Source organism: Rhinolophus hipposideros (assembly GCF_964194185.1).
Source record: "Rhinolophus hipposideros genome assembly, chromosome: 19".
Classification (NCBI taxonomy): domain Eukaryota; kingdom Metazoa; phylum Chordata; class Mammalia; order Chiroptera; family Rhinolophidae; genus Rhinolophus; species Rhinolophus hipposideros.
The window spans coordinates 41,676,154-41,696,697 of NC_138065.1; the positions used below are offsets into that span (position 1 = coordinate 41,676,154).

The 20,544-nt window shown below is 41.1% G+C and overlaps 1 protein-coding gene across 6 annotated transcripts in view; it reads right to left on the minus strand.

The window, feature by feature from the left end:
• Positions 1-74: 74 nt before the first annotated feature.
• The window catches only part of SMG7 (SMG7 nonsense mediated mRNA decay factor), a 66,105-nt gene continuing 45,635 nt past the window's right edge, over positions 75-20,544 (minus strand). For 2 of the 6 annotated variants that reach the window (XM_081026822.1, XM_081026819.1), the window contains exons 9-23: positions 20,225-20,387; positions 19,719-19,875; positions 16,973-17,043; positions 15,732-15,792; positions 13,204-13,323; positions 11,887-12,313; positions 9,936-10,080; positions 9,070-9,452; positions 8,083-8,454; positions 7,221-7,370; positions 5,470-5,550; positions 4,863-5,022; positions 4,030-4,200; positions 3,764-3,909; positions 75-2,746 (exon numbers count right to left, since the gene is read on the minus strand). In XM_081026822.1, the coding sequence (XP_080882948.1) occupies positions 2,633-2,746; positions 3,764-3,909; positions 4,030-4,200; positions 4,863-5,022; positions 5,470-5,550; positions 7,221-7,370; positions 8,083-8,454; positions 9,070-9,452; positions 9,936-10,080; positions 11,887-12,313; positions 13,204-13,323; positions 15,732-15,792; positions 16,973-17,043; positions 19,719-19,875; positions 20,225-20,387 (2,721 nt within the window). In that variant the 3' untranslated portion in view covers positions 75-2,632. The remainder of the gene's footprint in view (positions 2,747-3,763; positions 3,910-4,029; positions 4,201-4,862; positions 5,023-5,469; positions 5,551-7,220; positions 7,371-8,082; positions 8,455-9,069; positions 9,453-9,935; positions 10,081-11,886; positions 12,314-13,203; positions 13,324-15,731; positions 15,793-16,972; positions 17,044-19,718; positions 19,876-20,224; positions 20,388-20,544) is intronic. The other 4 variants (XM_081026823.1, XM_081026824.1, XM_081026820.1 and 1 more) reach the window with 3 other exon arrangements.

Sequence of the window (20,544 nt, forward strand, 5' to 3'; positions counted from 1 at the left end):
TAGTGCATTTTATGGGCCAAAAGGATAAACTATCTCTGAGTTGCTTATAAACAGAGACAACAGGGATAAAAATGGTGGATGTTAACTCCTTTGCATAAGCCATTCTTTATTTATTAAATAAAATCACTTTGACAGTTTCTTTCTACCCATCCCTTTCCATATAATGCATACTGGTCTGGAATGCTACTAGAAGCAAAAATAACCCTGAAGCATATTTGAATTCTGACCATCTTTGCTTTCTTCTAGATGACTTCTGAGTAGTATAAATTCTTGCTTTTCAAGTTGGATTTTCTTTTAGGGTAGAAAAGAGACCATCTCTACACAGATCTGGTTGGAGAGAACGTGGTTTAATTAAAGGCAAAGCTGATTTCAGCAGCTGCAGGTCTTGCACAGACAGACCAAAGCAAAACAAAACTAAACAAAACCCCAAACAAAACAGAACACAAAGGAAAGCTGACAACACAAAACCATTTTCTGATGAAGACTCTCCTCTCCCTCACTACTCCACACTGAGGAGGAGAAGCCGAGGAGCCCCGCCCCAAGAGTCAGAAAACATCCCAACACCAAATTCTCATGCAGAAATGGGGCTGTAGATGGGGTGTGGGCGCTACTAGGAGTGAGATGGGAACCTGGGTAGCTAGCTGGTCTAGGGTGTAAGACTCAGTGACGGTTTAGGAATGTTGCAGCTGCCTGAATGCAGAGCTCAAACTCACACAGTAGGTAAAGGGAGCAGGACAGAGGCTTGGGAGGAAGAGACTGGGAAAAAGGTGGACACAGGGCTGGGGACGGAGAGAAGCACAAAGGGTTGCATATTGCCATTGGGTGGGGGGGCTTCACCTTTTTAGACCTTCCAAAAGAAAAACAAAAAAAACCCAAACAAACAAAAATAAACCCCAAACACCACATCAAACTAAGAGAGCGATAATGCCAGCATATGGGACTCCAACCACTGTCTCTCTGAAGAGCAACGAGCATGAATCTCCCCTTCTCACTGCTGGGGTGGCCCAGACTCCAGTGACACCCGGCGGCTCCTGGATGTGCTTTGCTCTGCAGCCATTTTCCAGCTCTGAAGACCCACAGTAACACCATACAGTCAGACACACCACCCCGCCCTTCAGGGAGAGCCGACAGGCGTGCGCGCGCACACACCAACACTCACACACACACACAAAGGAAAGACCTCGCAGAAAAGAAACCCTACCACTAGCACAGCAATTGGACATTTCGATTGTTTCCATAATTTCCCCTTAAAATATTACTTTTCCAGGAAATGACTAACAGAAATGCTGTCCTCCGGTTTCTACATGAGAACCTTTTCAGTCCTCCTTCCTTCTAATAAATATCAAATAAGTTTATGTTCCTTTCTTCCGCCTTTCCCAGAATGGACTTCATTGTGTTTTCTCCTGTGCACGACGCATGCACGTGTCCGCGTTGCCTTGAACTTCACTCTGAAAGTGGAGGTTGGAAGACTGCAGCTGGGTGGGCGCTCGGCCCTTCTGCGGCCGTGCCGAGGCCGCCGCCTCCTTCCTCTTCAGACTGTCGTGTGGGCCCCAACTGCTGGACCCCATGCTGTCGCTTCTTGGCGAGATGTTGCACACATGAGGAGTAAAAACAATTACTGGCATACAGCATAGGGTAGGAAAGGGATGGGGGTAGGGCCAGGAGGAGGTGGGGAGGACAGGGGCACAGAAACCACCCAAACAAAAAGTAACCACACTGAAAGCTTCTACCTATGAAAACATCAGGCCATACGTGGACTGGCCTGCCTTCTGTGAGACTGCTTGCTCTGCTACTGCAAAATGTACAGGAATCAAAAATGTTAATTTAAAACCCTACAGCAGTCGTCTGCTAGCCCAGCCCAGCACCACCACCGACACTGCCTCCTCGGTTGGGGCTCGAGCACCTACAGAGTGAAGGGCATTTCCTGCTGGAGTCTCCAGGCCAGAGGAGGGCCTACTAGAACCTTCTGAGCGAGAGCTGAGGCCTTGGACTCGCCCTTGTGAAACACTTCCACTGGCTGAAGAGGTCCGTTTCCCCATCCTGTCACCACCAACCTCTTAGGAGCAGTGAACGGGGCTTTCCTTGCTACACACTGACTAGAAGAAGCACATCTGTGTATGGAAGAATTCAGTGTGATTTTTTTTTTCACTACTGAGAGTAATAACAATAATAAAAGATGTTCAGGAATAATTTCTACTACATTCTCAGTCAGCAAAGTAATCATTAATGGATTCCTATTTTATTCCCCAAAGAGGAAAAAAGGACGACTGAGAAGTTCCCATTGGCTTCTCCCATCTGCCTTCCCTTCTCAGCTTTCACTTCCCATGTGGCTGGGGACATGCACAGTGGAGAGGTGAGAGGCGGTGATATCAGGTAACTGAGTGACACAAACAGCAGTTCCTCTCTCCCTCCGGAAGGCCCCGGGGGGACGGAGAGTTCCTGGTGGTTTTACTTTTTGTTGCACTGCAGACATTTCGTGCACACTCAGCGGGCTGGTGGAACGCTTACACCCTCTCGACAGCAAAAAACAGAAAAGAGGGCTGCCACCTGCAGGGGACTGTGTGGGCCAGTCCTGCAAACCCAACATGCCATGGTTTATGGAGCCTCCATTCCCAGGGTTGCCACTGTGACCTCAGTGTGGAGGGTTCATGGTGCCTTGTCCCCGCTGCTGTTTCTGCTTCTGCTGCATTAACAGCTGCTCCAGAGCGGACGGTCCAGGGTGCATCATGGAACTGGACCAGATAGACTGAAAAACAGCCCAGGGCTCGTCAGCGGGCGGCCACGGCCTGCTTGTCTGAAAGGATTTGGTTTTCAATCCCAGCCAAATATAAAGGCATATATGTCCCAAGATCCCCACCCCTAAAAAAAAATTCAGCTATTAGAAAAAGTCACTGTAAGACTGTCGTCGACACTAGTTAGTTCCCATTAAAGACCATTTTACACCAGAAAAGTCTTTTTAGTAAAACTCAGCTCCAGGGGGGCCAGATGGCTCAGTTGGTTAGAGCACGAACCCTGAACAACAGGGTTGCCGGTTCGATTCCCACATGGGCCAGTGAGCTGCGCCCTCCACAACTAGATTGAGGACTACAAGCTGCCACTGAGCTTCCAGAGGGGCAACCGGATGGCTCAGTTGGTTAGAGCGTGAGCTCTCAACAAGGTTGCTGGTTTAATTTCCGCATGGGGTGGTGGGCTGCACCACCTGCAGCTAAAGACTGAAAATGGAGACTGGACTCAGAGCTGAGCTGCGCCCTCCACAACTAGATTGAAGGACAACGACTTGGAGCTGATGGGCCCTGGAGAAACACACTGTTCCCCAACATTCCCCAATAAAAAATTAAAAACAAACAAACAAAAAAATAACTCAGCTCCATAAGGGACCACAAAGTATTTACACTAAAGGTTTTAGGTAAACAAAACATTTTTAAAATTTAGATCCCCTTCTTTTACTTGCTCAGAAAAGGCTGAAATCAAACATGCCACGAAGAATCAGAATTTTCTTAACCTCAGAATGCAACTAAGACCTCTGCATTTCTATTCCCCTGAAGATATTGCTTTATCACTAAGTGAATTCACAAATTAAAAAAAAAAAAGAAAAAGAAAATCCCGTTCAAGAATCTTGTAAGGCAAGCTATGTTTCTAGAACTTTGCTAGGTACCGATGTGCTATGACTCAATCAGTTCTAAGGGCCTTAGGAGCAGGCCTAGCTCTTTATGTAAACGAAGCGGAGACATCTGTGTGGTTCTTGTTCCTGAAGCCCACTCACCTTTAGACTTTCCATGAGGACAGCAGAGGAATCCTCCATGGAGGGGCCATGGCCCGTCCAGGTGCCACTTGGAGTGCTGGTCTGATGCCAACTGCTCTCAGAGGACGATGTCGCCGAGAGATAATCAATGCCAAATCCACCCATGGCTAAGGGATGAAAAGAGATGAGAAGAATTCAAGATGTTCCTTCACTGCCAAATGCCGAAAGCCGGGGAAAGACAGAGTAAGTGGTGTGACTCCTGCGAGGCAGTGAAGTCTGGACCTTACCTGGCTTATCAGTTTTCCACCGATCTGCGGCTCTCCTATCCCTGTTATCTGGAGTCCCAATGGGTCCAAAATTGGAGAATGGAACAGAATTATGGTTGTGGGTTGGAGGGGAGCTTGGCAGGCTGCTTGGGTTAGAGGAATGAGGAGATTGGCTGGCTGGTGTTGAATGATCTATTAAACAACAGCAAAATAGGGCACTAAATAGACAAGATGTTTCACAAACATACCAAAAACGAAAGTTTCCTGTAGCACTTCAATTCTACTAAAAATAATCACAGAGCTTAGGAGGAGAGGCGAAATAAGGGCCCAAAAGGGAGTCTGCCAGATGCACACGTGTGTTTCATCGCACACGTCTAAGGTACACTCCTTGCCCTCGAACAAAACAAAACAGTACACAGTTTTGTCTAGGGCACGCACTCATGTGGCACGCCTGTTTCGGGTAAGGTCTTCTTTGTCAGAAATAGAATTGCTGAACCTTAATACTATTAGATCAGACGCCATGTACAAAATAGGGATGAAAAAAAAATCTCTAATTTAAAAAGTGCAACTTTTCTTGCAAAGAATAAATATCTACAAACAAAACTAAAAGACAGCTGAAAACCTTAACATAGAATCCGTATTTGTCTGCCTGACAATTTTAATGGTTTTCTGAGGATGTGAAAAAGCTTTTCTAGTAGCATCTGTTACGTAAACTGCCTCATCGGGCTTTTTTTCTATTTTCCTTCGAAGCTACTTAAAATAACAAAAACACCTAATATGTTTATAATTACAAAATCATAGTAACTCTTAATCAATGGGAATGCAGGGTCTATAATTTAAAGACTAGCCAATACCTGAACTGGCAGGAAGTGATGGAGACCATGGAGTCCCCTCAAAAAGGGAGTACAGTGATGTTTCCTGGGGGGCCATTGAAGGATTAAGTTCCGCTTTGGCGTTAGTTGTCAGGTTTTTCCCATATACCTCATTGAACACACTGCTATTGGGGTATCTTTCCTGAAAGACAACGACACCCAAGTTATAGACACACTCAAAGAAAAACGATTTAAGAAAATGCTACACTCATGTTCGCCGATGCTTGGTACACCTGAAGCTTTTCTTACCAAGACAAACTTTCGGAGGTTTTCGTTTTTAGTTTTCCTATTAAATTCATTTCCCCTTACTCATTAATTTGGCTCTGTCAATGTAAACCACCCAGGTTAAAAAGTTTAAATAATTTATTTGGCTGAACAGAGGCCTAAGCATTTAACTATCAATGAGAGGTTAAAGGGTTCAAACTTAGCAAGTCTCTAGTGTACGCCAATCACAGGGAGAGGGGATAAAATCAAATACCCAGGAGACGCCAGTATGTGAATGAGAAAGGAAAGAGAAAAACAGATGTACTTAAATAGAACAGAAAGAAAAGATGAGCCTACAATGCAGGACCCTTCACTGTTTACTCACCTGATTGAGAGAGAATCCGGTGAGTGACAGGAAAGAGGATGAATGTGACATGAGCTCGGAGGGCTTCTCCAATAAGGATTTCTTCATAGTCCCGGGAAAAAAAAGGGAGTTAAATTATGCCTTCCATTTTCTACTCATCTTAAGATACTATACACCCAGAGTAAGAGACTACACTTTAAGCATACTTGTACTCACCCATTGTGTACAAGGTAAGATTTAAAAGATGTGAATTTCAAATCTGTTAACACCATGACACCAGCTAAGTGCCATGGCCATGGACAAGTTGGACAGAGCCCTCCTCCTTGATCAGTACCTCGAATCTAGCACAGAGACCCTGGCAGGGACCAGACACCCTGGCAAATGGCAGTTCTGAGTGTTTACTCAGGAATCCCCTTGCCAATAGCTACATTTCAAATACTCTCAAAACAAGACGCTGAACTGATCTACCACTGCTTTCTTCCCAAGTTTTTAAAACCGTTGACATTAATGACTTGAAAAAGCAGAATCTCTGATGTTGTCAGTGAGTTGATCAGCAAAGCACTTATTAAATACCTACTACACGCAAGGCACTTTTGCACACACACTGTATCTTTAACACTGTTCAATACAGGAAGGGGAAGCGCAACAGGAACTAAGGGATTAGGACACAGGTGGACAGACACACTCCCCAGGCTCCCCAGCCAGGCCGGCAAACACAGAGGCAGCAGCTGAGCAGCTGGGCCCTAGGTGCTGACAGGGCACTACTACTGTTTCAGTTTTTAGGGGATCTTTTATTTCTGCTAACTTGGGGGGAAAAGTGGTAGCTCTCTATGGCCACTCACCCAGGCAAATTCTCAAGGGAGCCTCAAGGGCCAGGGAAACTTCTGTCTGAGTACCATTAAGCTTTTGTTTCCCTAATACTAAAATCAATGCATTTTAATCTTATACGTAAATGTTTTCTTGCTTCGGGTTTATGGGAAAGAAACAGCAAGAAAGTTAAAACTCAGAACTGTTTTCCATTTTTTATGATGGAGTGAAGGGAGGAGGAAAAAACCTTACAGTATACATTTTTCTTATACTCCCTCATCTTAGTAAAATATAAATACTGACAATCATACAGAGTGACATCCTTTGACGTGCGGACTAGGTTCTAGAAGAATATTTTAAAAAGCCACCAGCAATCATCTCTTAGGCTTTATTTTGTGTCATTCTAGTTATTTATCTCTGTATTCACTCATTTATGGCACCCCAACACCATTTAGCAATAGAATCCTCTTCATTTTTACTCATTCTGTTTATAATTCTAGCTCTTAATTTAGATCAGGGCTCTCAGTTAATTAAACAGAAAAGAGCTCAATAATGTCAGTAAAAAACCTAGAACATTATTTCATGTCATAACTTGAGTACAAGAGGAAAAAATCTCACTGTTCCTAAATAAAATTAAATGACACTTGAAATTCCTGGGTCCAGATGGAAGTGCCACCTGAAAAGTAAGCTAATTTGCCATCATCACATCCTGTGTGTGACCAGTCCTGCAGGAAGCTTTCTGGGTAACACTTATAATCAAGCTATGATTTGGGGAACTAGGGAGTCAGAAATGTTTTGCCATGATCTACTACCATTTGAAGGTTAGCTGGTCCTTCGGGAGATAAGTTTTACAATTCTGTTAAGAAGGAAAAACCCCCAAAAGAAGAGATCACCTGTTCCAAGTACTACATAAGCTCAGAAAAGGAGCTGGGGTTAGAGCAAGAAGAATTATGTCAAATACATACAAAGAGGCTTCTTCCAGGAAGAGAGGCGAGAGGCCCCAGCAGAGCTGGGTAAAGATCAGGAGGGTTAGAAAAAATCAGCTCTTCCTCTTCCTCCAAGGCAGCCAGACTCTTTAACAGGTCCGGAGGAAGCAGAGGGGAGCCCTTGGGGTCCTAGTGACAGAAAGGATCACAGTGAGATGCAATAAGGGGTGACAAAAGCACATGATTAGGGGGATGAAGGCAATAAAGTCGAGAAGGAAGAAGTAATTAACAGTGAGACAGTATTATGCAGAGGAAACGCCTCTGAAACACAGAGCAAAGCGACACAAGCACAATGGCAGACAAAGATCAAGATAACACAAAGCAAAAATACCGACAGAGCAGAACATAAAAGGTTTATGTGTTTAGTGAGTAAAACAACACAAGGGAGCGGTGATGAGCGTACCTTGTGCTAGCAGAGAAACAGCTCTTTTTAAAGTTACAAACATATAGCTGTTTCTCCTGAATAAAACAGACAAGGGAGGGGAACTCCACTAACCAAAGATAACTGGTTGAGTTCGTTCTTCTCAAAAAGCAAATTGTTTAAACCTACTTTTAAACTGAGATGATTCAGCCCAAGGGAGGGGACTTTTGTCTCAGAATTCTCTAACAGGCGGTGTTAGAGACTTCTGCATCTGATTTCTCTGCCAGACCATCACAGTTCAAAGCCAGTTCCTCCACTCCCCCAAATCAAACGTGCTGTGCCAGTGTGAGGAGGAACCCGTGGCTCAGCAGCATTCTACAGCACTAATGAGTCAGAGTGACCTTTACAGACAGCTACTTAAGAAAGTCAAGATACGCAGTCCCCATCTCAGACGTGCCTGGTGATGGGAAAGACACACACCTCGAATGGCATCCTGGGTACAGGGTCCTGCTCTGGACGGAAGACTCCGGGAGACCGCTTGCCCCTGCGGTCCATGTTTGCTTGCTGGGCCATCACAGCTCTGTTATCAGCCATGCTGTAGGAAGAATCCCAGTAGAATTCTGGGACCTTGACTTCTGAGGGATTATGGTTATATGGCTCCATGGGAAAAGGCTTCATTTTTTTCTCTAGAGGCTGCTGCTGCATTACAGGAGGTTGCAGTGACGGCTCAAACAGTTTTATGGGGTCTTGGGTCTGAAGGTAGTAGGGCTGTTTCACAGGCATGATTTTCCCTAATGGGCCTTGAACCTGAGGGGGATTCCACAGTTGTTTGGAGGCATCTGCCTGCTGATACTAAAAAAGAGATGCCTGTCAATAAGACGAGGGTAAAATGCAATGGTACTTACGCTCGGTACTCAGGAATCACAGGATGAACTTGAGAGATTTTACCATCAACAAAACTCTAGGCAATGAGGCAGTTTCCTTCACCCTTTAGGTTTTTTAATTCACAGAGCTCTCCGGGAACAGATAATGGCTACTGAGCTCATGTTCTCTTTCAGTTCAATTATTTAAGGGGTTTAATGAATAAATGAATGAATGAGTGTGTGTGTGTTGTCTCCTCCCTGCTTCAAGTGCCGTGGGGATGACAGTATTAAAAACTGGTGTCACTTCTTTCTTAACACTTCAAGATGATGATTCGACTTCCCTTCTATAGTGTATGTTCAAATGGGAGAGAATTATTTACAGAAAATCCTTTTCAAAGAATGGTAGTTAAGATCTAGTATACAAAAGTAGAAAGGAAAACATCGGAACTTTCTAAACAGCAAAAAGAATTCTTCTGTATTACACCATGATCATTACAAGTCTAAGCAAGTAGGCGAAAGCCCAACTGGTACTGAATTACCCAAACACGGAACAATTTTAGCCTCCTCCTCCGATTTCAGCGGACAATACACATGTATGACCTACCTGCTGGAACCCAGAGTGGTGAGGAGGGCTTTTCCTCAAAGCTGGCGCGGCTTTTGTGGGGGACTGTTGTTGCTGAGCTAGAGCTTGAACCTGCAACTGGCTTGCAGACTGTGCTGTCGGCTGAGCTGGTAAAGATGTAAGGGGTTGCTGGGAAGGTGGCTGTGGTTGTTGAGGTCCCTGGTTCATTGGCCCTGGGCCAGAGGGCCGTTGCTGGCTGTAAGGAATGTGGGACTGTTTCCCAGCTTGCACCTGGTTTCCTGCTGGAGAGTGAGCTGTAGGCTGAAGAAAGGTTCCTGGGACAGAAACACCAGCTGGGAAGGTGTAACCTGAGCCCATAGAAAATGCCACAGGAGGGGGGATAACATATGGCGGCGGTGGGAACCCTTCAAAACAGAAGACGACAGATTTAGTTCTCAAGAAACTTCACAAAAGAAAGGCAGAAATACTAAGTCATTTGGTGGTAGAGTAGGGAAGAGGTCTTCTCATAAATATTATAAAAGGTAGGGATCAACCATCAAGTAAGACTGATCAAGTGAAAATCCTTAACTCCCTTTCAAGTATAAATATATACCACTGGCTGCTACTTCTATCCAATGAAGTAACTGGAGTGTTCTAAAGGTGGTTTCTTACATGCCACGTTTAGTGATGGGAATTCCTTCATGATAACAAACATGCACTTGTATGTAAACTGCAGAGAAATGGCTCAAAAATAATTTCATAAGCATTAGGGAAAAGAAAACTTCCTTCTACCTTTTAACATTATGGTATAGTAGTATCAGTCTGGTGAACGCATAAATTACTCAATGAATGAACAGGAACTCCTGTACAGATGGCATCAAGTAGAAGAAATGACAAAACATACTTACCTGGCCGGCTGGGAAGAGGAGGGAAGGCTCCAGGGTGATGAATGGGGATGAACTGGGAGTTACTTGCTTGACTTGGGGTTTGAGTTACAGGTGTTTTCCTGGCTTCAGACACTGGAGTCTTTCTTAGTTCTGTCTGGGATTTTACCTATGACCAACAGAAGCAAAACTATGATAATTCTGAAACTCAAATTATTAGAAAGAAGCACCTACTGTAAGGAAGTATTTAAAATACCATTATGTCCAAAAAAGGTACATGCTGAAGATATTTAAATTCACCTAAATTAAAAAGAGGGAAATCAAAATAAATTATTTAATTGTCCAATAAAAGACAGATATACTTTGTTTTAATTTACTAGTGTAATTATTTTGCTTTCACAAAATCATGAAAGTCATAAAATGCAAAGGACCTCAGAGTTCATTTGTTTTACAAATGAGATTCCTGATGCCAACAGGTTAAAAAACTTGCCTCTGATCCATCTTAAGCCGGCGGTTATGGGTCCCAGGGCGCTTTATGCTCTAATTCATTAAATAACATACATAAATGAGGGAAAACAAGTACCATTTATAGAAAGCTAAGGATGAGGTAGAGGGTGGTAATATACTGACCACTGTCAGGCTCTCTTTAATCATCTACAGGCAGATTTAAGAGGGATGAGTGACAGGGAAGGAGATTTTATTTTCAGTCTGGACCTTGTTGAGAAGCAGTTGTAGAGAACAGAGGTCGAGCAGGCAGGAAAGGCTGAACTCTTTATTCCTAAGACACTAATTCTTCAGCTTTATATAGTTCACTTGGTTTACCCCATGCCTTTCCCCAGCACCTGTCTCTCTTCATGCCTTTTCTCAATTTCTACCATGTCTTTCTCTTTGTTTCTGCCCTACTATTAATCTTAAAACGGAACTATTATGTTCTTATTTCTCCCTTTCCCAATAAAAATCCTATAAGGGAAATACATTGAAGGTACCGTTTATTTACAAGCAGCCTTCAAAAATGGAGGGTTTCTCATGCTTACTGCAAACAAATGTATTTACCAAAATGTGTTAAAAAATCAAATGGCTACTTAGGCACCTACTCAAACATTAATGGTAAGTATAAATAAAATCAGCAGAGTAAAGACCCTTTATATGTAGTCACAAACAAAAACCCCAAATCTCAAATGATGAGCAGTGCTTATCTGTTCCCAGCAGGAGACTTGGGTTCTTGCTTTAAAAATTCCCATGAGCCAGGGTACCAGTGAAGTGTTATAATGCTACTGCTGGGACAGGTCTAAATGTCAAGGAAAAAAGCCTCATCATTTTCTAAGAATGCATTTTTTTTTTGTATACTGAGAAAAACTGTATAAGCCTTAATATACTCTCGGTTCTATTGGATCTGTAAAGACACTGAATTTCTCACTATGGCATTAACAAATGGTGATTATACCTTCCAAAGAAAATAGGTCTTCATTGAACTGACAGCTCTGCAACTGGTCATTTCAAACCACTTCAACTGAAGAGAACTGACAAAAATGTCAAACAGGTTGAGAACCTTTTCACTCACATGACAACTACCAAGAGTTGATGAAGTAACCACCATGTTTCCCCGAAAATAAGACCTAGCTGGCCAATTAGCTCTAAATGTGTCTTTTGGAGCAAAAATTCATATAAGACCGGGTCTTACATTATATTATATAAGACCCGGTTTTATATAGTAAAATATTATAGTAAAATAAGACTGGGTCTCATATTAATTTTTGCTCCAAAAGACGCATTAGACCTGGTTATCCGGCTAGGTCTTATTTTCGGGGAAACATGGCATCTACTGTAGCTCTTACACGACCTCACTAAGCAACTCTCGAAGAATGCAGTCAAGCTTCTACAACAGCCAATTCTCCAGGCTTCAGGAACAAAATGAAAAATCTTGCCTTTTGTGGGAGCCTTCCTCTACCTGCTTTATAGTTCAAATACAGCTTACCTGCACTGCCACATTCTGCTTTCCTGTTTCCTGAAACTTTTCTAAGGTGCATTTCTTGGTTTCTGTTTTCCTCTTGTTGGTGTCCTTCTTTCCATCATTCTTAGTTACAGTTATTCCTTTGCTATAGTCCCTTCTCACCTCTTTGGGAGGAAAACTTCTTCCTTGGTCTCTGTTCACTTCTCGTGGCTTAATGTTCTCTTTGAAGGTGACCATGGGTTTCTCTCCCGTGTCACAGTTGTTGCTTAGATTTCGGCCCGTAGACAGCACTGATTTCAGTCCTGGGTTCCCATCCACAGTCAGTGACTCTATCGTGGACGTTTCTTGCAGAATGAGGTTTTCTTTGGCTTCACTAGGGTCTTCCAGAATTAATTCTGGGATTTCTGTGATAAACAATAATTTTCCTACCTCATTTTCACACTGAATCAGCCTAAAAAAGTAAAAATAAATCCATATATGAAAAACATAAACCTATAAAACAGTAACAATCGAATTGTGTATGGATCCAATAGTCCTAAAATTCCCAGCCCAAAAATTTTGGAAAAAGCAGGATGTAACAATGTGGATTCAAGTAACACAAAAAGCAGTTATGTCGAAACTCAGATTCTCATCATCATACTTAACATCACAACACATTCCCATGCCCTTTTAATGTTTTCCAGTACTTACAGCTACATTTACTGAGCATGTTTTAAACACTAGTTTAGGCCCTTGAAGTAGCTATCTATAATTCCTATTTTATACATGTGAAAACGGAAACTTAGAGGTATTAAGTACATTCACACATGCAACCACTCAAGTACTTATAGTATGACAGGAACCTCAGAACAAAAATGAGTATGAATTAGTCACCAACTTTGGAAAGCTTATGATCAACAGGAGAGATCCCAAGGACCCACACCTGGGAAAGCGGCAGCAGAACCAGAAACTGAACTCAAACCTATCTGACTCAAAATTGTCCTCTCTCCACTACACCACCTACCCCTCCTGCTTTCATATTTAGTCTCCAGCCCCATCCTGGTCCACCCTAACTGAAACTGACCACCAGGCCCGTCAACACAAACCACTATGAACACACAACTCACATTTACATAGATGTTTATATATTAGAGCAGAAGCTCACGATAAACAAGGGAGACAAGGTCAACTCCTCTACAATAGGCAGTGTAATGGGGAGAACAGAGATGTCAGAGTATACTAATGATCACCCGGGTCATAATTTGTTGTTACCAACATTCTGACTTCAGAGTTTGTAATCAATAGCATCACACCAAAGCCTAAAACACAGGTGGGTGTGTGTGCATATCCGATAAGGAATACCTGGGCTGATTATCAGCGATCCATTTGCCCACAGAGATCAAGCGCTGCTGGCGGATCTGTCGCTGCTGACCTTCTTTGTCTCCTGTAATACCCTGATGGCCTTTGGAAAAATCCAAGTTCCTAAAATTGATAAGCAAGTCACAGATTATTAAACTGCTAACGCTATTTTCCAGGCAATCAAGATCACCTAATTAACTGAAATGGCTTCAGATTTTTCCACATAGGTTAGCTACTTGAGACTGTATTTGTTTAAATTTATATCCCCAAAGATTTTAAATCCAATGAAGCAAAGCAGAAAAGACACTATGCAAAGAATAAGAGACTATAAGTTAAAAAGGAGGGTCAGTTCCTACTGATAAGCTCTGAAAAAATTTCACAGAGTGATAACCTCAGCTGGACATTGGCCAGGTACGGGTCAGTGCTTCAGGTTGGTAAGAGAAGGCAAAAAGGAAAAGGAAATGTTCTAAGCATAGCATGGATGAAGTTTTGGAGGAATGAAAACACAGAGCTATTCAAGAATAGGACACAGTGAATGTAGAGTAGATGTAAGTATTGGCAGGGAGGAGTGTAGAAGTGGAAACTATGGTTGAAAACACAAGCATTAGATAGTGACAGAAAATGTACTGAAAAGCCAAGTATTTGGATATCAAGCTAAAAAAGAACTGGAACTGGGGTCATCATCAGGTCTATAAAAACGTAACTGTGGAAGCAGGGTAGCAATGGACTATAGAAAAAGGGACTTTCCATAGGGAACTTGATTAGGAAGCTTTTGTATACTCCAGGTTAATGGTGATAAAAGTCTGAATTATGAGTAAATAAATGGGAGGAATTGAATCTAAGAGGCATTTTGGACACAGTATTACAAAGACTTGGTGAGAAAGATTAACAGAAATAAAAGTTTCTCAGATTTCTAGCTTGTTCGTGTAGGTGGATAATGGCGCACAGATAAATACAAAAAGGTCATATTTTGCTGACCAAATAAGAAAACATAAGCTCATTTTTAGTCCCATTAAAATTTAAAAAGTATAAGGGAGATCAGATTGTTTGAAATGTAAGTCCAAAACTCCAGAAGAAGTCAGAACTGAAAATTTTGGACTTAACCATCCAAGAGATAAAAGCTCAAGACAAAGGGATGGATTTGATCACCAGCCAGAATGTAGAGTGGGAAGGAAGGGCAAGAACCCCGGAGAACACCAATATTCCAAGGCACGCAGTACAAAAGAATGAAAGAGACTGAGTGTTAAGGGTAGAAGAAGAGTGGTGTCATAGGCTAAAAAAAAGGTTTCATGAAAAAAGGGACCAACAGACTCAATGTCAGAGAAAATTAATAGGAAGAAAACTGTAAAGAAGTCAATAAAATCTAGGTAACCAGGAGAGTACTGAGAGTTTAAGTTGCAGTAGGCTATGAAATAACTGGGAGTGAAGCAGTCAGTAAGATTAGCCCACACTACTCTTTTTGATGATGAGGAGAAAGAGCAACATTAGAGAAAGATGAGGTTGTGAATTTTACTTTTTAGAAAGAATAGGACATACTTGAATGTTATTATACTACGCTAAAAGGAAGTAATTGGGGGGCAGCCAGATGGTTAGAGCAAGAGCTCTGAATAGGGTTGCCGGTTCGATTCCCACATGGGCCAATGAGCTGCACCCTCCACAACTAGATTGAAGACAACGAGCTGAGCTTCTGGAGGGGTGGCCAGATGGCTCAGTTGTTTAGAGCGCGAGCTCTCAACAACAAGGTTGCCGATTTAATTCCCACATGGGATGGTGGGCTGTGCCCCCTGCAACTAACGCTTGAAAATGGAGACTGGACTTGGAGCTGAGCTGCACGCTCCACAGCTACACTGAAGGACAACGGCTTGGAACTGAAGAAACACACTGTTCCCCAACATTCCCCAATACAATTTATGAAAAATAAATTAAAAAAAATAAAAGTAATTGGTTGTTAAAAAAAATTAAAAGATACTGAAAATATTAATACAATGTAGAGCGAGATGAACAGATGGAGCAAGGTAAAGGTTCTTGGGGTGGTAGGACGGGATGGAATCAAGGGCGCAGATGAAAGGGTTCGACTTGAAAAGGAGTAAGCAGTTATTCCTCCAAAGGAGAAGGAAAAGCGAATAATTAGAAAAACAGATTGCTTTATCCTTGTTACTGATAAGAAAAATGTCAAGCAATATCCTTCGAGTTACATTTGGTTCCCATTCCTGAGACTTTCCCTGTAGCTTCAAGAACAGCATAAAAGGTAGAATTCAGTGAATAAATACCACTTGGAAGAAGCAATTTTCTTTTACTTTCTTTTACTCCCTATTTTTCAAGCACTTAGTATTGGTATTACACAGGAATTAAAGGCATGACATATACAAATCCATTTTACATCACAAAACTTTCACTATTAGTTGCTCTTGGCAAAGTAACACAAAGCTGGGAAAGACCAAAGGTGTTTCTACACCCAAGCCTGATTCCTGTTAAATTTTTAATACTGCAACCACCAACAGCAAAATAAACCACCTTCAGCTGCCACCCACCTGAAAGATGGTCTCAAAGCCAAAAATCCTTGTAATTCAAACTCCTCTGGAAGTGGTGTTGCTAGAGAAGGATAAAAATCAAGATTTGTAAATACTTTAATTAAAATACTGTTGTTCAGCAGAACTTTGCTCACTAAAACCTAACAACAAAACCGAGTACCTTCTATACAGAAAGAAACTATCTATGATGCCCACAGTTCTCTGCTTTTTATAGTATCCCGATAAAATAACATACCTGTCAAAGCCCTGCGTGTTGCCTTCGGGCTCTAACCATCATCCTAATACTCACCTACCATTCAGTGCCAAGGAGGATGGATACGACGGACTGTTTTTCTAGCAGTTTCAAAAATTCATAGCCTCAGACCCAGTAATGCCCAACTATTGAACAACAAGATTGACACCACTGGGAGCTTGTAAGAAATGCATGATCTTGGGCAGTATCCCAAACCCCTGAATCATAAACTGCATTTTCACAAGATCCCAGGTGATTCATTTGTAAATGAATGTTTGAGAAGGACTGATCTAATGGAGGAAAAATAACCAGAAAGGAGTCAAGTAGAGACTGTTCAGTACAGAATTAATTATTTATAATGGGGAAATTTTTAAAGCAAATGGACACTGATTAAATAAATTATGCCATATCCACAGCATGGAATATTATGCAGCCAGTAAAAATTATATTTCAAAATGTTTAAATGACAAAGGAAAATGCTAACAATATAAAGTTAAATTTAAAAAGCAAGTACAAAGCTGAATTTGATACCAGTCACATACAGGTGTATGTGTGCACACGAAGACAGAGGCCCATAGAAAACACACTATCATGTTAGCAGTACAGTGTATCTCCGCATGCCAGAACTACGGGTGACTTGTGTTCTTCATATTTGTATGTCCTACACGTTCTGTGATTAGCAGGTATTACTTTGATAGAGTAATGTTCACATTAGTTCTTTTTAAGAAAATAGTAAGAACAAAAAGAAAGGAAAGAAGATGGGAAGAACTGGAAGTTGTTGCACTCTGGACTCCTGTATTCAAATGTAGCTAAACGGGAGAATAAGTTGCTGAAAAGAACTGGAAGAACATTACTTCCACCAGCCTAATCAGTGTAGAGTTCGAAGTCACTGCTAAGAGATTGAATTTAACAGCAAAAACATAAGAACAAAAGCATTTTTCTCTGGCCTTCAGCCCACCGTTGGTGGTGGAGAACAATGTGAACAACACAAGGTTAAGGTAGCCCTTACCATTCGTACTGGAAAGATCCTCTTCATGGGGATGGAAACTATTTAGAAGAGAAATTAGCCAGGGCCAAATGCTGTAAATTAAAGAGAGAGTTCACACTTTATTTTTACATAAGAGAAACCAGAACACTACCAAGCCATGAAAATATTATCTTATTGGAGTTAGACTTTATATATTTCATGTTTGCTTCGGCATTTGAAAGACTGTATGATTTCCTGAAACATACTTCCAAGACGCCTAAATAAAAGATATACCAGAAGGGTTAAATTTCCATGACAGAGACCTGCTACTGCAGGTCATTTCCTAGGTTGCTAATTTAACGAGTGAAAATAATTTTTCAGTTTTAAACACTGAAAATGGACATTTCCTGAGAAAACTCTGACCAGAGATTTTGTTTTTACAGAGCTTTTCCATCCATTATCAGTTGTGGAACCCACTGATGCTTGTTAATCTGGGAAAGGGTATGGTGACACCAGTCAAATCAAATTCTCTGTTCAAACTGATGAACATGTCTTTTTCGTTATTAAAGAAAAGAAGTTCACACATTGTTACAATAGCCTTACCTCTAAACTCGGTTTCCTAAAACACAGGCAATTTTTGTGAAAGTTTGTGAAATATTAAAAAATATATATTTGTAATATTTAACTTAAAATACTGAAAATAATCACGTTCTACTTAAGATAATAAACATTTCTTGCAATATGTAACAACCAATGTTCGTGAAAAGTGTGATTTAAAAAAAGGCTAGGGTGATGTGCCCAGGTTAGAGAAACTGGATGTAAATAATCACATCATGGAAAAAACCTGAAGTTGACAACTAATATCTAATAATTGTAAATTTGAAATATGTGAACATACTACTAAAAAGAGATACAAAAGAATATATACTGAAAAAACACATAAGGAAACAAACATTGAAGAATAAATGTCTGCTACAAGCATTTGGGGATGTAACAAATTACAAGAGAAAGTTGAAAAAGAAGGTTAATAACCTAAAAACGAATATTAAACTAGAATATCAATGCATTTATGCAACAAATATGAGATCTCAAGAAAAAAGACTGCAGAAAAAAATGAGTAGATGACTTAATGATATATTGCTTTACCCAATTTTGGGTTACTTGAGTCTAATTTTGCTTTCTACAAAGGGAAAAAAAATACAACACTACTTCATATATATATATTAGATTAAGATAACATGTTCTCAAAAAAGTACAGGAGAAAACAAGTTCTAAAAATGGAAAAGGTCTAGAAGCCAGAAACTGTAGATTGTTTATTGTTTAAAATTTTGAGTTCACAAAGGGAAAAGGGATTGTTTTTTTCATTATTTCAAAGATATAAATGAAGACTATTACTTTAATGTATCAAACATATACAGAAAATCTCTACTTTTAGAGAAATACCCCACACTAACTAGTCTTTAAAATGAGTAGTAACATAATTTAGGAATGAAATCAATACCTGCAAGGGCATAATTTTAAAGATTCTGATGTATCTAATGGGAGGAAGGGGGAAGAGTACATAGTAAGGAATAAAGAGGGGAAAACTGGTTGGTAAATGAAATTATTGCTCTGGCTGAACATCCTTTGTCATGATAAGGAGAGGGAATGCACAGAATAGACCAAAAGGTGGTACAAGAACCAAAAACCTGAAAAACCCATCCCTGCCCATAAATAGGAAAACTCTGTAAGCAAATGCAAAACACAGAATTCTTCTTTCATAGCATTTCTGACGCAATTTACTGAACCAAACACAAGTTTGGGTTCTCAAGTTTCCTTCTACACAAGGGAAGGAAAACTCGAGCCTCTGGGTCAAGCAGTGAGAATTTTGTACCAGGAAGCAATGTCTGTAAGTAGGCATGACTTTGTGACACCTACCCTGGCATCAAAAGGTGACATGCTGTACGATGTGGCTAAACTCAGAACGATGTGAAAAGGGAAGGGGCTTACAGGTAGGCTTAAGGGGAAGAGTACAGAGTTTTAAGAAATAGAGCGATCCCAGTGTCTCGAATGTGGCGAGGTCATTTTAATTTTCTAGGTAGTGGCTTTGGTCACTGTGTGGCCTTCAGGCTGGGCCACACAGCAGAAATTTCAGAGATCCTCCTCATATCCACCATCAAAATATGCAGGCAAGGAACTTCCACTCACTGCAAAGCCTTACTGGAAGTTTTCCTACAAGCAACGGTAAACTGAAAGCTTTCATTTGTCACTCTAAAATCAATAGTTCCTAAGAACTGTCAGAACTGTTCAGAGTAGCAATTACGGAGAAAATGGTGAGAACCAAAATAACCTCCAATCTTCTTTGCTTAAGACAAACAAATATAACTCAAGTGGGTATCACTATAAGGCATTATCAAACAGCTTATACAGAAAATAATGGAAGAAGTAAAAATCTCTTCCCTTCAACTCCTAAACAGAAAGTTGGGGCATATTGTAATGGGTAAGAAACAAACTGGTTTTATTTCAATTTCATTTTGGAATGTGAAAAATGCCTTTTCCCCAGGATAGCAACCAGGAATGGGGGTGCACAAAGGGAGTCAGAGAATCCTTTAGATTGTGCCTCACATGAAGAATTCAAACAAATAAAGGAAACGCACACAAAGAGGTCTTCAGTTCAATTTCCAAAGAGTAGGTGGAAAATACAAAGTCTCCCATTGTTCAAGTGTTGTATTTTGGAAGGCAGTTTCTACGCATCTATGAGTATCAGAGACAAAGCACACAAGCTACCATGAAATTCTAAGATACTTACTACTGTCTTTCATCCACCACTGCCTCCTGAAAGACCCTGGGTCTGAGTCTCAGCCAGTCCATGGAGACCTTGACTGCAGGAAGGGGGTAGGCATTGTAGGACTCCTCCTGAGATTTGTTTTGGAGAGGACACTTGCACAGGATGCCAAGAAAAGACACTTTAAAAAAAAAAGGCATTCAGACAGTGTACGATATTTGAAACTGGGTACCAGTCGAAATTAAAATATCATTGTGAGCCTTCTGCTGTATTCTACTTAACACTTAACTATCTTACAGCTTCTTTCTAACAGGGTATTTTCTTTCCCATGTTAAAAATAGTATAGAAACAGCTGATGAGAAGGTGTCAGCAGATAAAGGACAGAACTTAGGGGTTGGGCCTCCTGGTTCAATATTAAGACATACAGGACTTTCTTATATGTCACTCATGCTTTGTTACACTGATGAAAATGTCTAAGGTTATGCTTTCCAAACAAGATGGTACAGAAAGTTCAATGACTTCATACTCACTAAAGAGGGCCAACAACTGTGTCCAACACAGCTGCTCATCTTGGCTGTAACTATGCTGCTCCGTTTCATTGCTAAAGTCACGAAGGTGATGAAGTTGAAACAGGTTAATGACAGTGACGTGAACTAACTGCTGAGAGTTGAAAGCTTTTTGAAATAGCAGCCTCTGTAAAAGAAGACGGGAATACTGTGTGTTATTTTCAAGAATAGGAGCCATCTCTGGCTCAAGAATTAAACCGGTAGTCTGCATTTAGAGCCACATGGGTGAACAGCAGCATTACAGAGGAGTCAACGGTTCCATTCTTAATCCCAGTATTTTAATC